Source organism: Doryrhamphus excisus, chromosome 11 (genome assembly GCF_030265055.1).
Source record: "Doryrhamphus excisus isolate RoL2022-K1 chromosome 11, RoL_Dexc_1.0, whole genome shotgun sequence".
NCBI classification, from domain to species: domain Eukaryota; kingdom Metazoa; phylum Chordata; class Actinopteri; order Syngnathiformes; family Syngnathidae; genus Doryrhamphus; species Doryrhamphus excisus.
The window spans coordinates 7,132,969-7,155,209 of record NC_080476.1 but is presented as its reverse complement, the minus strand read 5'-3'; the positions used below and the strand labels follow the sequence as shown (position 1 = coordinate 7,155,209).

Genomic DNA, 22,241 nt, shown 5'->3' with positions numbered 1-22,241 from the left:
TAAAAATGAGATATCAGATTATAATGTTTCTCTTCCAATATTGATATTGGCAAGCGCGCAAGACCTCATCAAACAGCACCATCAAGGGAACTTACCAACTCTAATACTCTTGTGTCATTTATTCTTCTGACTGTCTCTTACCAATTATCTAAAATTGAAACCTGCCTCCGCTCTCAGTAACGCAAGGTTTCTTCCTGTCAAGCTTCTTCACATGCATCTAGCGCATGCATCCTGAAGAGCAGGTGCAGCGGCACACACACATATTCAAAGAATAGATGTCACACCAGTCTGCTGTTTCCTGTCCTATTAAAAAGACACAGAGGAAGCTTTATGGTTTGCAAAGATGCATTTACAAAGAACAGAATACAGAAGCTGCGCAAAGTGTCACAATGAAAGGCTTGAGTCGTGCGACGAGATATGCTAATGTGACGAGGTGTTTACATGCAAGCTGCTAATGAGAAAACAGTCAGAGTTGTAGGCTGAGAGCAGGAAGTGTTGTTGACTGCACAGTTTGGCCTGGCTTGTGTCCATGTGGACTGTTGATTCATAACGTTTGACTCAGCATTTGGGCACCTACTGCTTTGTAATTTACTCCTTAGTAACCTTGGTCTAGGACAACTGCTTAATACGTGTAGAATAAACAAAGTAGATAAAACACTAAAAAGAGAACCCTGCATTTGCGACAAGATAATAGTATGCGTCTCGTATTGAGTTCACAAAGGACACAGTTTATCCTTCATTGAAGTGAGAAGTCAATGGCCACACAGTCATTTGAAGGTGTATGATGCCACCAAAGAGGCCTTTCAGAAACAGGGTGGTTAGTGGAGTCCTGTTATACTAACACTATCAATGCTTAAATAACCTGCCATAATAACAAAGTGATTTCTCAGATTAAATATCTATTTCTTTCCGGCTTTTTCAAGAACAACAAACTGAAAATGTTTTCTGATAACCATGCATGTTCTTACTAATCAAAAGTATACAGCAAAAGTAACTGATGATTTTACTGTTTACATCAACATAAATGTCATAGATTTTGATTAAACCTTGCAATTTCAATAACATGCAACATTAGACCCAAACAGACTGACCCAGAAGCAAATTAAATGTAAATTTGGGGGTATTTTTACAAGTAAAAATAAGGGATTTCCATAAAGTCTTTACAGTTTACTAAATTTAATGCATTAAAGCCAAATAAAAAACAATGTGTGTCGCTCTGCACCACTACATAGCTACCTTGAACTCAATGCCTTTGACAAAGCACATACTGTATGCCCGAGCTTCTTAAGACCCCCATCCCCTTCCCATAAATCAGTCCTTGTTTCCATGGCAACACGTCCAATGCCAAGTCTAAATGTGGTATGCTGTCCACCAGGACTTTGTGGTAACCACCTCAACCCCAATAGTTGAAATGAGCTCAAAGACATGTCACAACAACAGAAAATGGTGGAAATATTGGCAGCAAGATAATGATAGAAGACAATTCATTTATTTATTGCTCACAAAAAAAACACAGATAAATGACCTTACAAATCCATTCTGAATGACTTAGCAGGTACAACGTAACAACTACATATATATTTTCAGCCCAATAACTCAAAGAAAACATTTAATTTAATGTTAATTAAACAAACATCGTCACTGCCCTTTTCCTACACTAATTAATTGATGGAAAGTGACCAAAAGATTAGTCTTTGGAATTGTGATTTATCATTTTCTTTACAATTACCACTTTTAATCCAAATTCTATTCACTTTTGCTACACCCATTTTACTATAATTCCCTCACAATGTTTGTGTGATGTATTAAACCAAAAGGTACAGAAGTGTGTGACATGTATATGTTAAGTAAAGATGATGTCTCTATTTCCTTTTTCAACTGTTTATACAGTTTATTAAGATTTGAAATCCACGTTTGTATTTACACTGTTTAATCTGTTCGTGAGCGCTCATATTTCATCAACTTCACAGGTGTGCCATATCAACATGCAGATCAGACAGCATGATTCTTGCACAGCCTTAGCTGGCCACAATAAAAGGCCACTCCAAAATGTGCAACTTTAAAAGGATTTACTGAATAAATTTTCTGAAATGACTTTGGAGACGGCTTATACTCAAGAAATGAAACAAACGTAAGGATATTAAAAGAGAATATACTAAAGTACAAAGCTACAAGTGCTGCCTTCCTGCTCTGCTCAGGCCACCTCTGGAGATCATATTTATACTGTCTGCAATGTGGCTTCATCGAAAATAAAATTACACAATTCACTTTCTTGATTACTTGCCTGTGAATAAATCAGTAGCAAATATGCAGCAGTAAGAATAAGCATGGCAAGCACTGTCAGTGCACTCAGTTTGTCTCCTGTCAGTCTGTAGTGTAGTGGACGATGGGAAAGGAGAATGGCCCCTCTTGCTGTCTGAGCCACAAGCCTACCGCCGCATCAACATTAACGCAGCTACATCTTTTTAAATAAACCAGAGGAGGAAGTGCACTGAAGAACACTCAACACTTTGCTGTTGCTGCTTCATTGGGTACACACGCACAATCTCATACATAAGGCTATATGTAGAATTCTGCTTTTACAGATTATCAGAAATACATGGATGAAAACCTCTGAATTTCAATGATGGATGCACAAAGCATGTGTTTAATTGTGAACCTGCAGTCTTCTCAATAACATCCAGGGTAAAGGGCTTACTGCAAAAACAAAAAAGGAAGTTTTCATTTTTCTGTCTGCTATTACTTTGAGGTTAAAAATTTTTTAGCAATAAGTCATCAAGATACAGAGTGAAACAAGACAGACAAGCACACTCGCACCCTATTTGGGGAAGTCATGGTCGCTTGACAGAGTATTTCACACACCGCAAGAGTGCGTCCTGTGAAACAGGAAGAGATGACTGACATTTGAACTGAGAGAGGATGAGTGTCGTCATCACTCGGTCTCCACACCTTTTGACGCAGACTACACATGAAGAGCTAACCACAGCTGAATGCAAGATGATTGTGTGGCCATCTAATCGGCTGATCTGTTTTCCCTTCAGGTGAAAATCAGCTTAAGGGATTAACTGCCATTAGACGTGATCGGTAACAAAAGTTTAAAAAAGTAAGCATGCTTTCTGTACGCTGTACATTAAAATATCTACTATTACGCTACTTGGTGGAATCAAACCCGCGGTCTTCCTGATTACAATGCAGTGTTGAGTGTGTGTTTTTTTGTAGTGAAGAGCTGCCTCACCATCTTCTTGCGTCTAAAAAAAGAGATTGATTTACGGAAATCTAAAACCAGCTCACATTATTGATCCTACACACGACTGTTACATTAGAGGTCCGGTTGCACCTCTGCAATGCTGCTCAACCTTTTGACACTGGCCCCAGCCTGGTGGCGATGCTTTTAGGTAAAGTAATAGTCGTGTATTAATGAGACTGTATCTGATGGTCCAATTCAGTCAAAGCCTCCCTCCCCTAACAAGCCTCAACCTTCTGGAGCCACACTGCGGATGGTGAACTGGCCCGCTTCCAAAAAGCTGTTAAGTCGATTGCTCTGCACTACTCTCTCGTTTTCTACCATACCGAGGACAGTATCTCTCCCTTTCTGTCCAAACCATTTGCACATGTCAGTCTGAATAATGGTCCCCCCAAGACACATGGATGACGCCGCCATCCCAGTGTGCACCTGAGCTGAGTGGAATATTTTAAAATAGGACGTTTGTCAAGATGGTAAAAAATTTTGTATGCCTACCACAACCCTGTCATGCTGGCAACAATAGATTCCAAAACCTTTCCTCCTAAGTGCTTTAAAAATTCAATACAGCACAGTATAAAAGTGTTAGGCCACCCCTTACTTACGTATGACCATTTTCAAAGCAGATGATACACAAATATTATTAAATTCTACATATTTTGATGAGGATTTGAATAAAGGTGCAGATACAGGATACAGGTTTGAGTCACCAAAGCACCAATGGAACTTTGAATTTTAATGGTGAAAGAAAGTCATCCCGCTTCCTCACTAAATTAATTATTTTCTGTCACACAGGATGACTTCACCATTATGGGAATCTTGTCACGGTGTGTTATTCATGTTCTGTTTTGTTTCCTGTGTGCTTTTTTGCATTTTGGTTAGCATTTTGGTCAGCTCTCTCCAATTAGTCAGTGTAACCGTGCCATCTATAAAGCAATTACTGCGCATGAGTGTGTGACATTACTTTTTCATTAAAACAATGTCAACGATATTGATATTTACACCTTCAAAAAGTACCGTACTCTATCCACATTACCAGACAAAATAGGCCATCCTGAAATCAATGCTGGCTGAATGGTGGCGATGCAGTTTGTTTGTGTTGATAGAACAGACATTGTTCATGCAAGCTCACTTTTTGCATTATAATAATCATTTGGCCAGCCTCCATATACGGTATTGTCATGTGCATGCGTATCGTCGGTTTTCATCGTCAAGTTGCAGCAGCTGCATGATGAGAGAACTGTCAGTCAAACTAAAGGGGAAACAAGCTGTTTCTATAGTATTGTGGATATTAATACCTAAGTTCCTGTAAAACTTTTTTTTTTTTAAACGTTTCTCAGAAAAAGCCATTGTTTCCACACTGGCCGTTGTACTGTTTTATCCAAAGGTAAAAGAAAGTACCTCTATTGTTTGATATGGATTTGCCATGACATCAACATGGTGTGCTGGCAGAGCACTACCACTTCCTGTGTGTCTGAAAATACACCTTGTGGAGGGCTGGAAGTCAATGTGTGCTGACACTATCATACAGTGTTCATGGATGTGGGACACTGTCCTGCTGACAGGAAGAGCAGCTGTCCTTCTACAGCCGTACACACATACAAACGGAGGGCCCTGCATGTGTACAGTATGTGTACGGGTGACAGTGAAAGCAACTGACCCTCGACTTGATGACTGCATCTATTATGCTGATCTTGAACACTTCTCTTTTACTAGTCATGCTGCACCAGCAGCAGAAGAGGAAAGTACCATCCCACTACTCAACACTGTCCTTATACATTGTCCACTACCCAAGGAAGACACACCGCCCCCTTTGCATCCTCTTTGTTTACACGTTAACAATAATAAAGCAGAGTGCAGTGTAAAATGACTACAAATGTTCAACCACTTCTCAGTGTTGTTAGTGTGATGAAATGTTTCTTTACTGATGAGAGGTTTTCATTTGTCCATTATGATTCAAGACAGGTAAATTGCTGTCATTATTTGAGGAAAGTGACTTCTCTGCATCAATAACTCCTGCTGACTTTCACAGGGTGTTTTTTTCCCCCCCATAGAAGTCGTCAATTGTACTCATGTAGTGTTGGAACCCCCGTTCCTTCTAAAACATTCACATTTATCTTGATCTTGTGTGACTATCAAAATTACAAAATGTAATAAATAGCTTATAGAGCAGCATTTGCTGAGCCAAAAGGCTAAAATAAAAATGATAAATCTATTGAGGACTATTGTATAACATCATGATATTGCAATTGATGATGCTTCCACACATAACATAAAAAAGGAGAAAACTAAATATAACGTACCCTTTTTCAGTTTTGTTATTGGCGCAATGGTATTTTGGTATACTATCAAAACATGTGCTCTTACACTAAATCAGTCTGCATGAATACATTCTTCCATGTATCCATCATTTTGCTGCACTGTGAGCAGCAATGTGTGAGCAATTTTCACACAAATTTCATGGACTATTTGAGAGGATGCTAGCTATAGCTAGCAAGTTACACCTCCAAGCCCTACGGGGAGCATCGCTGGGCATTCTTCCAGGTGGCTGCATTTCACATTCCCAAGTTCCAGCAATGGCTCAACTTTGATTTTTAGTATAAATTGTGCTCCTTTTCAGTCACTGTAAAATGGAGTGTGTTTTCTCGGCTCCACTGGACAATAACGACAGCTGGTTAGCAAATACCAGAAAAAAAGTGGCCTATGTGTTTTATCTTAGTAATTTTGCTATGAGTTTAAATATATGCTTATTTTTCCCCCATTTCTTTGGGGATGTGATGTCATATGAAACCCAGAAATCTGATGCTGATGCTCTGATGACATAATCCAATTGCTTTTCTGTTCATTATCGCTCCTTTAATTGACCAATATTTCAATGCATAGTCGGTCTTCCTGTTGGTGTATATTTTCTCTTTACAGCATAACCGCTTATCATTCACACTAGCAGATCTACTCCTTCTGGCCACATACCTGCTTAATGTATAAAGCAGGCTGACGATCAAAATAAGAGTCATGTTAAATTAATTTCACTGTGAATCTTGAGATGCCCCTCCATTTGCCATAATGATTGCATCGCGACTCGGTGCAGACAGATGATGCAGCAGTGAGTTGAAAAGCATCTGCTCCGGCTGCTCTATCCTCTTTGCATGTGAGCAAGGCAACTGCCTGCCTAATAGAGGCCCTTGTGCATTAAGCTGACAATCTATTATTCTAACAAAAATGTATTTTTACATTGGTCTCCGGGCAGGATGTTTTGTGCCCTTTATACTTGCAGCTAGTTGGTGGTGGTGGTAGTGTGCTTTCTTTCAGTGGCTTGGAGTGGCCTTGAGAGCACTTTCCTGTGTAATGGCAACGTGAACAATGAGAAGGACTGCCACAGCCTGGCTTAATGGTTAAATGTATGTATGCATGGGGTTATTGAGAGTCTCTAAAAAGAGGTTAAGAGGTGTTTAACACAAATATACAGGATATTTAATGGGTTTGGCTATATAATGCCATGTGCAATATAATAGTTTTGTGTGGGCATTAAAAATGATGAAAAGCTGGGATGAATAGAAAACGTATACAGTGGTCACTTGCTACTTTGCAGCTTCACTCAATCACGATTTTTTAAAAATATATGAATTAATACAGGTAAATATGGTCTGTTAGTCAAAACATGCATATTTAAGCCAATATTACATATTTCTTAAGCATAAAAATGAATTAAAATATAAACATAGGAATACGGTGTATAAAAAAACTTATTGAAGTTGACGAAATACAGTACTCTACACTGGTCACTAGGTGTCATCAGTAATGTAGGATCATACTTCATCCCCACAACAACTGGCTTTTATTGTTGGTTTAAATGATCTCATAGCAAACCAAATAATCTGTGAAAATCCCTAATCCCATAATAAAAATAAAAACACAGGCTACATTTGTGGCAATTACCCAAGGAAAGCTAAAACTCAACTCTGAACCCCTGACCTCATTTCCTGTCTGGCTGTATTTCAGGTCCGGTGGGAAGACGTTTATATCAGCACACAATTTGTCTACTATTGGGTATTACGAGTAAAGGTGACTATGGTGTGTTATTTCCTATGCAGGGGGATCTAATAATATTAAAAACAGTATTTAGAAGGTAGTGAACTATTTTTATATGCTCCAACTCTGAAAATATTCCATTCATAAACAAGGAATCCTAATCATGGAAATTCACTTATCACGGTCGGGTCTGCAACCGTCTCCAGTAAATCTTACATGCATATTTTTGGAAAGTGGGAGAAAGCCAGAGTACCCAGATAAAACGCAAGCATGTACGGGGAAGAACATGAAAACTTAATAGTTGGGAGATTCGAACCCTCATCTACTGACTGCGTTGCCCAAATGGCGACCTCTAGACTACCGAGCGGCCAAAAATTGTAAAGTGGATTGTGGGTGCTATGCAGCATAGGACATGGTCTCATAAGTTCATTCACTCAACATTTTCCAGCAGGAAGATGTGTTGACAAGACATGGTATGTTACTGCATGTTTTGTAATTGTGATGCTGCATACTGTAATTGTTTATTAATGTGGAAAACTGAATATAAAATGTGTTTAGTAACCATATAATATAGGGCCCTTGGACTATAAAAAACACACACACACTCTACTGTATCGAAATGAAGCCTTCACAAAGATAGCAATCGTCCCGTTTGATTGACACCATTAGAGGGGTATTCATAAGAACTGCACTCAATTATATAGAAAATTGTTGTTAATATTTTGGTTACAAAACCTGCCTGGTAACCTCACCAAATCTGAATACAAAGCTGACTAACACACACACCCCTCACTCTCAATACAGAGATACCTTCAGAGTTGCTCATAGTTTCCTCTCTATTGTGGTTGTGTTCAAGATTGCTAATTAATGGCCGCACTACTTAACTGTTTTAGTAGTCATGGCTTTAGTCATGATAATGGGACAAGCCATTACAGCTCAAGTTTATTTCCCCTGAATGTGACTCAGTTTTAGTGCACAATGCTGCTCCAAGGCATCATCAATGCTCAGCACAGAGCACACCAATATTTACAAAGAACAAACATAAGGTAGTTGCAATTCCAGGCAACTTCAAATAACTTGACAGGTGCCTTTGGGGAGTTTAAACACTCAAATTAAGTGCTCGGCTAGCCTTCTGTAACCGAGAAGTGTACATGAGTGTGAAAGTACGCTGTGTAGTAATCTAGTCAGTGTATTACTTGAATACAACGTGGTGACTGCACGGAAAAAGGACCAAAAACACTCAGAGGAAGAAAAACAAGTAGTTACACATGAATTGATTACATATAATAATGCCCTTGCGCAAAAATATATGTAATATCAATGTCGGAGCTGCAAATAACGATTATTTTCTGGCAACGACGTTAAACCCTAGACCAGGAGTCGCCAACCTTTACCATCAAAAGAGCCATTTTGCCTCCTCTTCCAGTAAAGAAAAATAGTCTGGAAACCCAAAACATTTCACAACCATTAAAAGCTTTAATCTTTTTGACATTTTACCTGTTACCAAAAGTGCAGACTGTATGTGTAGGCCTGTTTGAAAATAATGTCATTAAACACACGCTTTAAAAGCCCCTCAGAGTTCTTCACAATCGGCTCAACATCGCTTATATCACTTGACTCATCACAGGCAATTCAATATGTTTGCGCTGAATTAATGTCATCAATTTGCCTACTGGTTGTCTTTGCATTTTCAGAATCATTTCCTGTTTTGTTTTTTTCATTCCGAGAATGGAGGTGCTGATATTTTATGAACGATTTGGTCATGTATTCTCCATCTGCTTCCTCCTCCTTGCGATCTCCATTGCAGCCACAATGCTAGCAGCTGTAGTTGAGTTTGGAATGTTCATCCATTTCTTGAAAGTATGTTTGCTCTACTCAACCTTCTGTAGTACCGTAGTTCCAAAATTGTACTTGTACGCACATTTGCAGCTGGGAACTTTTCAGAAAGTTTTTTTTTTATTCTTTTTTTTTTTTTTGAAAGTGCTTCTTTGAAAATGTATTTCAATGTATATTCTCATTAGCAGTCATAACACAAGGCATTGTAGATGCATTGACAGACATGCAGTAAGTCAGATATTTACACTATCTTTAGAAAAAACTTATCTTCCACTTCTGTTTAAAAAAAACAACAAAACAAAACACAGAACATGGTGTGGGAACTGCAACAAGGAGGCTCACGAACCGCATGCGGCCCTGGAGCCATGGGTTGCCAACCCCTGCCCTAGACGGACCAAAGCTACGAACCAAACGCAAACAGCTAGTGGTTTGGTCTGCAACATTAGAAGTTGCCGAATAGTTAGCATGTTGGCCACACAGTCAGGAGATTGGGAGGACTTGGGTTCGAATTTCCGCTTGGGCATCTCTGTGTGGGTTTTCTCCGGGTACTTGGGGTCACTCCCACATTCCAAAAGCATGCATGTTAGGTTAATTGGCGACTCCAAATTGTCCATAGGTATGAATGGTTGTTTGTCTATATGTGCCCTGTGATTGGCTGGCGACCAGTCCAGGGTGTACCCCGCCTCTCGCCCGAAGACAGCTGGGATAGGCTCCAGCATACCCACGACCCTAGCTTAATGCCCTTTTGTATTATTGAAATGCAAGGCAAATCTTCAAGATGCCTAGTGGTGTTCTATATGGTTGTCTATGACCTAGCATTATTTTGTTTATTATGTTTTCCAGTATGTGGATTCAAAATTGAATGTGAAAAATAATTATAAAAAAAGAGCAGAAGACTTTGGCAACTGACAGAAAACAAAAACGGTAAACGGGAAGTTGCACAGAAACAATGAATCAGAAACAAATGGAAACATAGTAAATCTAAATGATAATGGCATCACATCCTACTATATCATAGCTATGTTTAATAACCACATGGATATAATGCTGAAATTCCACATCATTGGGATTCTAACAGTGCGTGCAAAACATCAATTTGTTTTCCCTCCTTAGTGAGCCCGTCCATCATGTCATGTCAAAATGCATTTTGCGGCTAAAAACCTTAATGTCAAGTTACCACAATGAATAGCACAGAGAACGAGAGGGAGAATGCGGCTCAATGTAAATTAAATGGCACGTCCTTTGAGTGGCCTGGCTTATGTAAGTGACTGCTGCTGCTGCTGTTGTGTCTCTATCACTGCATGCTAGGTCCTGCATCCCTGCATCTTTTCTCCCTACAGCATCATTTGAAACCCTGTGGTCTCTCACACTCACACAGCCCCATCCTAAATTACTGAGAGGGGGAGAAGGGGGGTTGACACCTGACTCCAGCAGCCCTCCTTCTCACTGCCACCTTGAAAACAATACCCCAATTCTGGTTGTGATTTCATCATTGTCTGCATTCATATCATGCATGTCACCTTCAATGCATAGAAATACCTGGCAAATCAAAGATGGTGGGTTTTTTTTGTTGTTATTTTAGCTTTAAAAATAAGGATTAGTACTCCTCTTTTTGTCCAAGCTACCTCAGTTCATCCTGTCTGGCTCCAGCCTCCATGCACCACACTGCAACGATGCTTTTGCACTGACTCCTTGACTATGTCATAGCGCTGTTTTTTTTTAAGACAATTGGGCCTCACAATGGAGAGACAGGAGAGATGGGGGAAGGTGGGGGAGGAGGAGGAGGGCCAGTGATGAAATGCGACAAAGGTTGCAAACTGGATTGAATCCCTCAGTGTTGAATTGATACACAAGGAGGTTCTGAGTGGGGGAGAGGCATGTTAGCTCATGGGTTCTCTTTAAAAACTCAACAGTTGATGCTGATAACTGGGAAGACAAAAGATGATCTGGCATGAGGCTGTCTATCATGAATTGGGTTCGGACTGTGTGCATGCCTACACACACTATAGTTGTGTATGTGCACACACTGCCAACCTTGTGCACCCGCTATATGTCATAAAGGACACGGCCGAAGCTGGAATGTGAAGAAGACGGGGTGGAAAAAAAAGCCTCTTACCTCCAACATTTCAGCTCAGCTCCACCCGGCCTCGTTTCATCCTCTTCCTCTCAGCCGACTCCCTCCCCTTCTCTCCCCATGGCAGCATTTTTCTGCTATCTATCTCCACACTCCGGCCCGCTCACCACCTCCTCCTCTTCAGTTAGTTCCTCCTGTCTGCTGCTCTCTTCCTCTGTCCCGAAATAAAGAAACAGCAAACAATAACACACACTTCCCAATTTGTGTGCCTCTTTTCTGCTCGCCAAGTCAAGAGGCAGGTTGATTTGTGCTGTCCTCCTCCCTCTCGTGCTGTGCTGGTTCTATTCCATTCACATCACACTAAAGCCAACCCCCTCTCTCTCTCTCTCTCTCTCTCGCTCACACACACACACACACACACACAAAACACTAACACACAATTTAGCCTAAGTCTCCTCCCCCCTCCTCATCTCCTTGACAGAGTGGGGCAGCAGTGGTCAGCTGGAGCCAAATAAATGATTGGGGATATGTGTGCGCATGTGTGTGTATTTTGTGCAAAGGACTGAGTGATGTCACTTTAAAGTGATACCATGCACAAACACAAACATGAAACGGTGATGTAATGTGTCACATCCTGCAGTCAGTAAATGAATCATGGGGGCACGTCATCACATTAACTTGATTTCAATACCTACATTCAGGTTGTCTTTTCACATGGGTTTCTTTGTGAATTAGCAGTATTAATTAAGCAATCTTTAAAAATATATATTTTATACATATTTACAGTATATTTTTATTTTGTTGACAAGCAGATGCAATATTGACTTTTTAATATAAATGTATTACAGAACAAAATACTTTAATGGAAAATCAGATGGTCTGTGAACCATATGCTGCACTTCCAAATTGGGATTGTTTGGCCTGGGCGGAGGTCTGCACACCGCTAAGTGCTATTTTAATGTTTGCTTGTTGGCAGGATTACACAAAAACTATGCCTACAAAACTTTCTGGACGGGTGGGGCACAGCCAGTATCCAATATTGCAAGATGGTTTAACATTCAGTGAATAATGCATACTGTAATAACATAATAGCAGGTGGTGTATGCACACTGGACCCGATTCTAGTTTTCATTGTGGCATTTCTGCACAGGCCAGATAAAGGCTAAAAAGAGGGCAGAGGTTTAAAAAAAATGTTGGCGTGTGTGTGTGGCGGTTTGTTTGTTTGGGGAGACCTCTGTATACTCCCCAAACGTAGGAGCTGAGATCATTGCAAACAATGCTCAACTTGCTTGAGGACGGTACATCTTCTTAAAAACACAAACCTATTCAATTTGAAATGAAACATTTAATTATATTCAATAAAGGGAGGGCCCAGTGTTCAATATACCCCCCCCACCCCTTCTTTAATTACTCTACCCAGTCCTGCCCTGGTTGGACCATATGGCCGTGTGTGTTAGCGGGTCAGCAACTCTGGTCAAGCACAGAGCAGCGTGGGGCGTGGGGGGTCGGGGTTTGGCAGTGGGGAGGGAGGAGAATGGTGCTGGTGTGTCGTGTACAGATAAGAACGTTTAAAAAATAAAAAAAACACACAAGCACTACTTGATAGGAGCTGGAACACATTAAAAACATGCATACCTTAACAAGGATTGGTGGACAACTTCAATCTATAAGACAAAACATGTAAATATGAATGTAAAATGTTTGTTGATCAACTTTATATTTAGCCTAGTTACATAATTTAGAGCCGGGGAAGGCTAGGATATTGGACAACTAAACTAACAACTAACCACAATAATAAACATTAACATTTTGGATATTGTTCTTGTGTTGGATCTCATTAAACTGTACATGTAGTGACTGATGATTGTTCAACCACTGTCCATAACAAAAGCCTCACATCCCATCAAGTGAGAAAGGCCACAGCTGGGTGTTCTCTGGATGGGAAAACTGGCATGAGCAATTTGCAGATTGTTTAATACTGAATGACTAATTTACTTACTAATCCTTCCAGTTGTAGTGCTCCAGTCAGGACGAACTGTTCCTGGATGAATCCCAGAAAAGCAGATAATCTTTCTACCTGTCAGAGATGATTGAGATAAATGTATTTGAAAACAAGATGTGATGTGTTTCTGGCTAATACTGTAGATCAATGTAAGCGTTACATCTTGCGTCACAACAGCTTTAATCCTACAAAGCTATTGTTATCAAAGGATACAGTCACCACAGTAGAGTCAACCTAATCTGTGTCAATTTAAAAAAAAGTCAATATGCCAAATAGCCTACATGCTAATTGGGATTCTACATTGCTGCTTCATTAACGAACACGAATTCAAAAGAAGATTAAAAGCATTATTTATGTAATAGTAGCGAAATATGGTACTTACAAATTCGTTTGCGCATTAGTTATATTATACATTCCACTTTTTCTTTTACAATTTGAGCCTAAAATTGCGTTTAAACGCAAAAATTCCCAAGTGTAGTACTGCCACCTGCAGGTGATTACGCAAACCGTGACGTCATGTGACCCCGGCGTCAGTCTTACATCGTGGTGCCGCCACCTGGTGGTTGTTAGTCGAACTGCGATTATGATAACACCAATAGAGTTGACTGTTTAATGTGGCACATAAATTCACATGGACTCACACGTTCACTTGTTCAACGAACTCCAGTTGTCTTGCTTGAAAACATCTGTCAATTCCAAAAACTTCCGTAAACGTAAGTCAAAAATAGATTACATGAAGCCACATTTGAAGATTTGGAAGATGTTTCTATCAAGTTTCCAAATCAAACTCAAAGACTCTAAACTAAAAGTGATGCACTGGCATTACTTGAACAGTAAACTCTATGGCTGCTCTCTGACAAACAAAACCACACGGTGTATATCATTTCTCTTTTTCCTATTGTGCAGTTTGTTTACAATATGTAAAAAAAATGAAGTGGACACCACTGTGTATCAAATTTACATTGTTCTAACAGTTCAACATGGCTTATGTGTTCTAAGTGTACAATCAGATCCGGTATGAACAGTTACACGGAGCATGGAAGTGATTCATCTCATTGCACATCACGTTTCAAAGGTAAACATAAAATCACCAGCATAGTGGAGCATAAAACTATTACATACAAAGAAACGGCTTGGTTCAACACTACTGTAAATTTATGGTCTATGCTGGTGCCTTAAAATACAGATTCTTTTTTTTAACTGCCTGCATCTGTTAGTAGAGTTGAAACATTCTGCAGCAGGGAACTACTTCCACACTTCCGAGGCATTTGGTGACTCAGACCATGAAAGATACCATCAGTCCAGTGGGCTTCCATAACGTTTAGATGAATCAAGTTAGTCGACAGTATAGGGAGAGCTGAGCAGCATCGGAAAGGACCACTAAAACACACTATTAAAAACATGACAGGAGTTCACAACACAGTATTAGGTCTGGCATTATTTCATACTTGGTTGCTTGGTACTATACATCTCGAAAAAGTAATAAAAAACTGTTGCCGGGCCGCTACATCAACATTGCATTGAAACAGATTTTTTTTGCACTTAATAAACAGGGCTTGAGAGAAAGATGAATATTCAATTGGCTAAAATACTTTTCACTGTTGGTACATATTTCCCTGCTGCACTCAAGCTACTGTACTCCAGAATCTGTGTACAGTAAGTTTGTAGATGTTGAATACTACTGAACACGACATGAATTTAATGTTGTGAAGATGACACGGTAGAGGGAGTGTTGCAGATTTTGATGACAGTCACTGTTCACAAGTCTCTTTGAGAGTCCTAATATATAACGAATATTCACAATAAAAGCTTATGCAGTTCATTTTTTATACTTATCCTGGGTTGAAAAAAAGGGTTTCTGTATTAGGAAACCTTTATCTAATCCCAGCTTCACATCTGCTGTCCATGTGTTATGATGGGGCCTCTACCACTTGCCCCTTTTGCTCCAGTCTTTTGGTGTGAAATGAAGACATTTTGGATCTATACGCAGGTGTCTCTTCTGCATGGCTCTTTCATGTCCGTCCACAATGTCCTCAGACAGAGTCAGGATGTACTGGCCCTGTATTAGGAACACAAATGGGGAAAAAATGTTACAGGTGGTAGGTTGCATGTTTGAACTGTATCAAAATGTGAATTGAGCACTCTTTGACATCAGAATGTCCCTTTGGAGAAAAAAACAACTAAAAAGTAAAAAGAAAAGCAGAATTCCAACAACCCACATTAACTACTGCTAACAGGTTCCATGTCAGCTACTTTATGACCAAACAAGAGGAACAACAAAGCATTGCTCTCTTATGATTTACTTGTTTCATGTGGTACTTAAAGGAGATTGGCCTTTCACCTTGTAATAGTTGATGAGGTTGAGGTACTGCAGTGTTGAAATGACATCTTCCTTCTTTACGCTTGTGATCTCACTGATCTCACTGCAAGGTGAAAGACGTAAGCTGTCATTAAAACTGGGCTTAGGGGTTTACATTTGAATGTTATCCAAATGTCAACATTGACATACTTAATGGTGATCTGCGGCCTCTCTCCATTGTCTGGTTTGAGGTCCATTAGAATCTCCAGGATGGTCTGGGACCAGTAGGAGCGATAAGACAACAGGCCCAGATCCGAGAGTGGTTTCTCGGGTGTGCCCGTCTTTCCTTCCACCTTGGACAGCTCGTAACCTGAAGCACAGGAAGGAGCACAAAGTGAGGTTTAGGATAACAAGTCAACAGCTCTTCAGACTTGCACTTACTAAACTCGATGAGCAGCTTCCCGTAACCTCTCCGCTGATATGGAGGCAAAGTAAGGATACAGGCCACATTATAATCTTCTGTTGACTCTTTTTCCTAAAAAAAACACAGTTGTTTATTTTGGGGGATTGCAAATGTATGAGGATTGTTCATCAGACTTGTGTACCTTAGAGAAGTACCCCACTATGTGGAAGCCTTTGGAGTCATACTCTGTCATTACGTAGAAGAGAAAAGGGTCTGTGTCGTAGTAAAGTGTTTTGTGGTCCAGGAAACACTTTGCAAGCAAACACAAGTTCTGGGAATAATTCTAGAAAGATTCGACAGGCATATGGAATCAGCAATAACGTAGAAAAGAGAAATGCAGTTGAAGCGCAGCTGATGAAATTTCCAAAACTAACTTTGTTTTTCCTGCCGTCAATCTCAAAGAAAGAGATGGTTCCTTTACGGTAGATCTCATTGCCTGGAGGATGTCTGAGGTTACATTTGGTCTGATAAAAGACAAATCAGAGAAAAAAAATCAGACTAAATACACTTAAATAGCTTTGAAAAGACTGGTTGATTACCAAATGTCTCTGCAGACACTTGAGACTTTTGAGGTACTTGAGGCAGAATTCACAGAGGTAGAGAATGGGCAGCGACGTAAGTTCCTGTGGGTACGGTGAGAAGTACCACGGTTTCAACCTGTGACGCCCAAGCTCAATACACTCAATATTTTTCATTCGGGTGACGATGTCATCATGGCTACGGTCCGACACCAGACTGCCCGTCATGCGCGGAGCGGACGGGATACCGTCAGAGCTGTCCTGTGAATCCTGGGTGTAAAAAAATATGGACATTTGACTCAACAATCAGTCAGTTTTTTTTGCGGAACATGTACAATCACAGTGATTGTACATGTTACCAGCAGAACTAGATTTGGACCCGTTAGGGAACAGCTTCATTTGGCAGCAACAAACAATCACATTGGCAATAACAGGAAATCAAACAGACCTCTGGTGGTGGTAGAAAGACACTGGCACTTTGGGGCTTGTTATACTGCAAAACCTTTATCATCTAGCAGAGAGAGACACAAAAACACGGGCTTTTGGAAACTAAAGGGGAATGTGATTTGTATTTTACACTGTCAACACTCTATATACTGGGGAAGATGGAGAGCAGTGTGTCAGTCTAACATTCTTGGAGTGGATTATCAGTCTTGATGCTCAACAGTGAGGCTGGACAATTAATGAGGAGGGAATAGAGCACAGCAATATGGACGTCTGACCATCTATGTCTGGCCATTAGTGAAGACATTAACGTTGGTGGACATGTTGACATGAGTCTAAGTTCTAAAGGTTTACCGCCACACTATTACGATTGGGGAGTTACAGTAAACAGAGCTTCAATAAGGAAATCCAAACATTCAAACAAAAGCGAGCTGTGATTAATATCATGAACACAATTACGGGCAGTACATATAATTTGCTCTAAAATAAATAGCTTCATTTTGTCTTCTTTCTGAATATATTTTCAGTTTCTTATATTACGACGAAGGTTCTGTTTTCAAATGTCATCTGCAGTCATAGAACTCCATATACAAGAAACTGAACATATAGTACATATAATTGCAAATTGTAAAAACATATCTGTAAAAGTAACAAGAGTAAAATCAAAGCTTATGTAGAAAGTTCATGCAATAACCAACATTATGTACACATCTAATGAGATCCAATACAACAGTGAGCTAAATAGAGGTATATTTCAAATTTGTACATGCACCATACTGAAACGTACATATTGCTGTTCCCAAAATGTCCCCAAGTAAATAAATATCAAAAAAGGGAATGACATATAAATAAACCCTTTGGATCTCATTAGATTGTTCAGGTGCAGAAGGCAATGTGACACAAATGAGGAAATGGACATGAATGGTAGCCTTCAAATGTAAACTGAAGCAAATTTAGAATATAAATATTTTATGTCTTGACAGTGCAAGCTTTAGGTATTTTGAGGTTACAATAACATTTCTTCACTTTCTGCTGTGGAGATACTACAAAGCCACTGAATTCATAATTTAAGTCTAAATGTTCAGGTCAAAACCTATATTATTTTCACATGAATGGTTCACATTAATCTTTTTGGAAGAAGCACATTTACAGAAACCATTTGACGGCCAGATAAAATCCATGCTTGCAATAAGTGTAAACAATAAATGCATATAAAATCATGCGTTTACTACATGTAACTAGCATGCAAAATACAAAAACTAATTCGCCACCGAGTGACGTACCTCATCAGTAGCTCCACAATTAGCTTTCCTTTTCCTGCCAGGCTGAGAAGGTATGAGTCTTCGAGCGGTCCCGTTCTACAAAAATAAAAGAAAGGCATTATGAAAATGGCAAAAAATATTCAAGGAAATGTGGATGCTCATTACTGTTGTGAGGGAAGAGAGTTGCTCATGGTCTTCTCGGGTCTTGAAGGTGTTGGTCTCTCTTGCAACAGGGAAAACAGACGCCTGAGAGGCCTCTGCTGAACTTGGCAGAGACGGCACTGGGGGAGCTGGGGGTACCTGCGTCACCAAGGGGACCGTGTCCACTTTCCTCTTCTGTGGTGAACAAGAGTTGCCAAGACGATGTGCTTCATTCATGAGTAATGTAACAACATGGCCGACCAGCAGTCGTGTGCACTTTTGCAAAGCAGTTACTCCATGTCACGTTGGCCCGTTTAGGTGACATCAAGGAGTACAACCTGCAGCTTAATATGAACTGAGAACGTGTCTGATTAATGACCACAGCTTATCCAATTAAACAGATTCATTTGTTTTGGTTGTTTCTGGATTGAATGGAAATTGCACCTTATTTAAATCTGGTATTGAGATGCGCTAAACACAGATCAGCTACAACTGCAAAAGGATTTACAATGCCACCTACAAATGTAGCTGCCGTTGCTGCTATTTTTAAGTCATAATCAGTCAATTACAGGTGGTCCTCGGTTTGCAGTATGCCGTGTTACACAGTTACATAATACGCACACCCATAAATAAATTCAATACTTAAATTTGCTCCGTATATACACGAGATGAGCTCGCAAAAGTAGTAAAAGCACAATGCGCCATGGAAGAATACACTATGTGCTCAATATTGGCTGCATTTGCAAAGATGTTGTTGTGCAACAATCTCTTTATGGCAAGAACAAAACAGGCTGCTGTCATCCAAGCCAAAACAACAACAGCACACTCATTTTACATTCATACTGGCAAAAAAGTACAAAAAAAACATGATGGAAAATCAAAGGAATGAGACGCACGCACAGCAGCAGGTTGTGCTTGACAGACTCTGTGCTGTACTTTAGTTATCTACTACTACTAGCTACTTTAGTTATCCTTGTAGCCTCCTCAACATCAAAAAATGTAAAAGACTGAAGTTTATGCTTTTGTTTTAAATGAAAATAACTTTTGCGACATTCCAAATGATTTTTAAAACATTTTATGAGATTTTAAGAGGGGTTACCCTGGCTTACACCACACTCGGTGGAACGGACCTCATACATAACCTGAGGAACACCTGTATACATGTGTATGCAATTTAGTAAACACTCTCTTTGGCGATAAAATACTATTTGCAACAAAAGTACGCAGTGCATCCCCTTCTTTTCTTCTACTACATCAGCACTTCCATACAGTGTAGCCTGAACTGTTGACAATGAATGCACATATTAACACCAGGCGTAAACAAGGTCTTTTAGTTTTTGGGTAATGGGTAAATTCAAGTTGTACCGGAGTGGGGAGAGTTTTGCCTCTGGAAGGAGCTGTGGCAGTTTGTAGATCTAGACTCTTCCTCTGAATTGAACATAAAGGAAGAGAAGCATGGGGGTTAACTGACATTCATATGGGCCTTGAGGTTATTACTCAAGCGGACACTGAACACACAGTCCTACCTAAAACTTTTAGTCATCATCAACACATTAGTTGTCTTGAAGAATACGGTCTCCGTCAAATCTCAATGAACTCACTTTAAAGCGATAATAATTTGTTGTTTTTCCTTACAGTTCCCTCTACTAAGTTGCAGTGTGATTTGCAACGGAGACTAAATGTATGGAGATACTGTTGTGACAAATGACATCACTTTCTTTCAACGTCTAACTTCAACTTCTACAGCATATGCACTATACAGACATGCATATATCATTGGGAAATATTTGAAGGCTTCCGGGGGTAACATTGTGTATTGCCTTCATGAATAGATGTCCACTCACCACTTCTCGCTCAGGTGAACTGGGACGCGAACCTGGAAGACCATTCTTTGTTGGCGTTTTAGCTTCCTTCTTGGGAAACTGGAGCTTTTTCATGTCCAGCCGGTCCGATGTGACCCACTCGTCCAGACGCTTGTTGACTGTGAACAAAATATATTAAGATTTTGTGCATCTTGGCCACCTGAGCGGTTAAAAAATTATGCAACAAAACACATACTCACAGTCAATATAGTGAACATAGTAGAGCTTCCTTCCAGAGACTTCCTTTACACTTAGAATCTCGGCCAAAGCTAGAGGACAAGACAGAAATTTGAATAAAGCTTAAAATGAAATTTACAGCCATCAACATGTCCCACAAAAGAGACAAGTAAAATATTTGGTGAACACATTCATGTTCAAATACAAGAGCCATCGTTACAACTATAATAATAAGAGTAAATAAAATATATAGGAATATGATCTGAAGAATATCATTTAAAATTGTGAAAGTAATCTTTCTCGGACAATACTAATAACAGCAGAATTTATTCTTTGTAGAACACCATTTTTAAACACATTTTTGGTGTGTAAATGTAGTGGCAGGTTCATACATAACATACTCCATACATAACATACTACATAAGAAGTTTCAAAATGCAGTTTTATTTTTGCAACCAGATGGAGTTGCACTTTAAAAATAGTGCACTTGGGTGTGGATATCAAGCTGGACCAATGTAATGCATAAACGCCTTTAAAATGGATACAAAAACAATTATACCAGGAGGACACTGGCTAACACAAATAGATTTTATCATACAATACAGTCTCTCCTTCGTTATTTTAATATTTATTTCGGGAATATGCGATTAGTGTAGTATTTATCATAACTTGTCAAGCGATATGGTTGGTGATGCTGATGCTGCAGCCAAGTGTCAGTGGACGAAACGTGTGGTGATGCTAGAGATGTAAGCACTAAATAGCATCCTCTGATTTGCCTCATAGAGAAAGCAAGCAGCATAAACACACTCGGAGCAATACAACCTAAAAGTCAATCATGTAATCGATCATGAATAATATTTTTAATACCAGTAATGTAATATAATTCTGACTCGTCTTAAGTAGTTCAAATTCCAAGCTACCACGATTTAGAGCTGGCTAACAGAGATAAAAGTGTTGTGTAGGTGGGCACTCCATCGGATTCAGGGTATACTGCCCCTCTGGAGGTGTAACAACGGGGCGGGTTGTCTTAAAAACAACTGGGGTTCGCTTGTTAGCATTAGCTAGATTAGCATTAGAAAACTAAGCGAACAATACTTACGCCACTCGTCTTCGTGTTCCTGGTTCTTACGAAGAACAGGAAGGCGACAGCCTTCGACGATTTCGACCTGTCAAATAAAACGTGTTAATTTATACACCTACGGTGCACAATTACTGAAAAATAACACAACACCGCTAGGCCGCCTACCGATGATGCGCTGTCCGCCATTTTCGTCATCGGTGCGAGCTGGAGCAGGGAGTTGTGGGAAAATGCCGGTCTACGTCAAAGGTAATAAACCAATCAAGCAAGACCGCGTGCAGTGAACGAAGGTTGGTAAACGAAACAGGAAACGATAGGAAGGTATGTCAAAGACGAAAGATAAACGTCAGTAAGACGAGTCGATATTGTTGTCTCTGTTTTACCACGGAGTATTAGGGCCACATTGAAAACCAAATAATAATCGAGATGTTATTGATCGCATCCCATCTGTGATTTACATATCTTGCAAAAGAAATTTAATGGCATTGTTTATACTGTTGTTTTTCATTTGAAAAGCACGGCTGTACATTAAATAAACGTAAAAACGTAATAAATTAGCATCAAACGAAAATAACACAGTTTGCATAACTGCTACATTTTCACTATGCAAAAAGTACATACAAAACTAAATAAAATAACTAAAAAAATAACAAAAGGCTTATTATAGGTTATCATTTGTAGTAATAAATATAAGTATGAATAATAAATATAAATTGGACATTAAAATTGGACATTAAAAATAAATATATATATATTTATATATTAAATATATATACATTGGCTTTACATTTGAATCGATATGGGCATTTCCATTT

General features: G+C 39.5%; 2 protein-coding genes across 5 annotated transcripts in view; both read right to left on the bottom strand.

The window, feature by feature from the left end:
* The window catches only part of zmp:0000001168 (signal-induced proliferation-associated 1-like protein 2), a 28,780-nt gene extending 15,091 nt beyond the window's left edge, over positions 1–13,689 (bottom strand). For 2 of the 3 annotated variants that reach the window (XM_058086872.1, XM_058086873.1), the window contains exon 1: positions 11,223–12,068. The gene's annotated coding sequence lies outside the window, so the exon portion shown is untranslated. Of the gene's footprint in view, positions 1–11,222; positions 12,069–12,815; positions 12,845–13,179; positions 13,258–13,564 lie in introns of those variants that run through there. The other variant, XM_058086870.1, reaches the window with a different exon arrangement.
* Positions 13,690–14,127: 438 nt separating this feature from the next.
* LOC131138170 (histone acetyltransferase KAT5) lies at positions 14,128–21,663 on the bottom strand. Of its 2 annotated transcripts, XM_058086874.1 has the most exons (15): positions 21,595–21,663; positions 21,448–21,514; positions 20,372–20,440; positions 20,154–20,290; positions 19,675–19,737; positions 18,334–18,504; positions 18,190–18,264; positions 16,911–16,973; positions 16,484–16,732; positions 16,319–16,408; positions 16,087–16,227; positions 15,923–16,016; positions 15,692–15,851; positions 15,524–15,605; positions 14,128–15,241 (listed from the first exon to the last, which is right to left on the bottom strand). In XM_058086874.1, the coding sequence occupies exons 1-15, from the start codon at positions 21,622–21,624 to the stop codon at positions 15,107–15,109; spliced, it is 1,626 nt and encodes a 541-aa protein (XP_057942857.1). In that variant the 5' UTR covers positions 21,625–21,663; the 3' UTR covers positions 14,128–15,106. The 2 variants fall into 2 exon arrangements, with proteins under 2 accessions (XP_057942857.1, XP_057942858.1); XM_058086875.1 differs by lacking the exon at positions 16,911–16,973.
* Between the last annotated feature and the right edge of the window lie 578 nt (positions 21,664–22,241).

Bases quoted from the DNA above. Each gene is read 5' to 3' on its own strand.
- LOC131138170 (XM_058086874.1), bottom strand. From the start codon at position 21,624: ATGACGAAAATGGCGGACAGCGCATCATCG. The intron at 20,441-21,447 runs GTAAGTATTGTT...CTTGTCCTCTAG, and splicing joins GGAACACGAAGACGAGTGGC to CTTTGGCCGAGATTCTAAGT. The intron at 18,265-18,333 runs GTAATGAGCATC...TTATTTTTGTAG, and splicing joins AACTCTCTTCCCTCACAACA to AACGGGACCGCTCGAAGACT.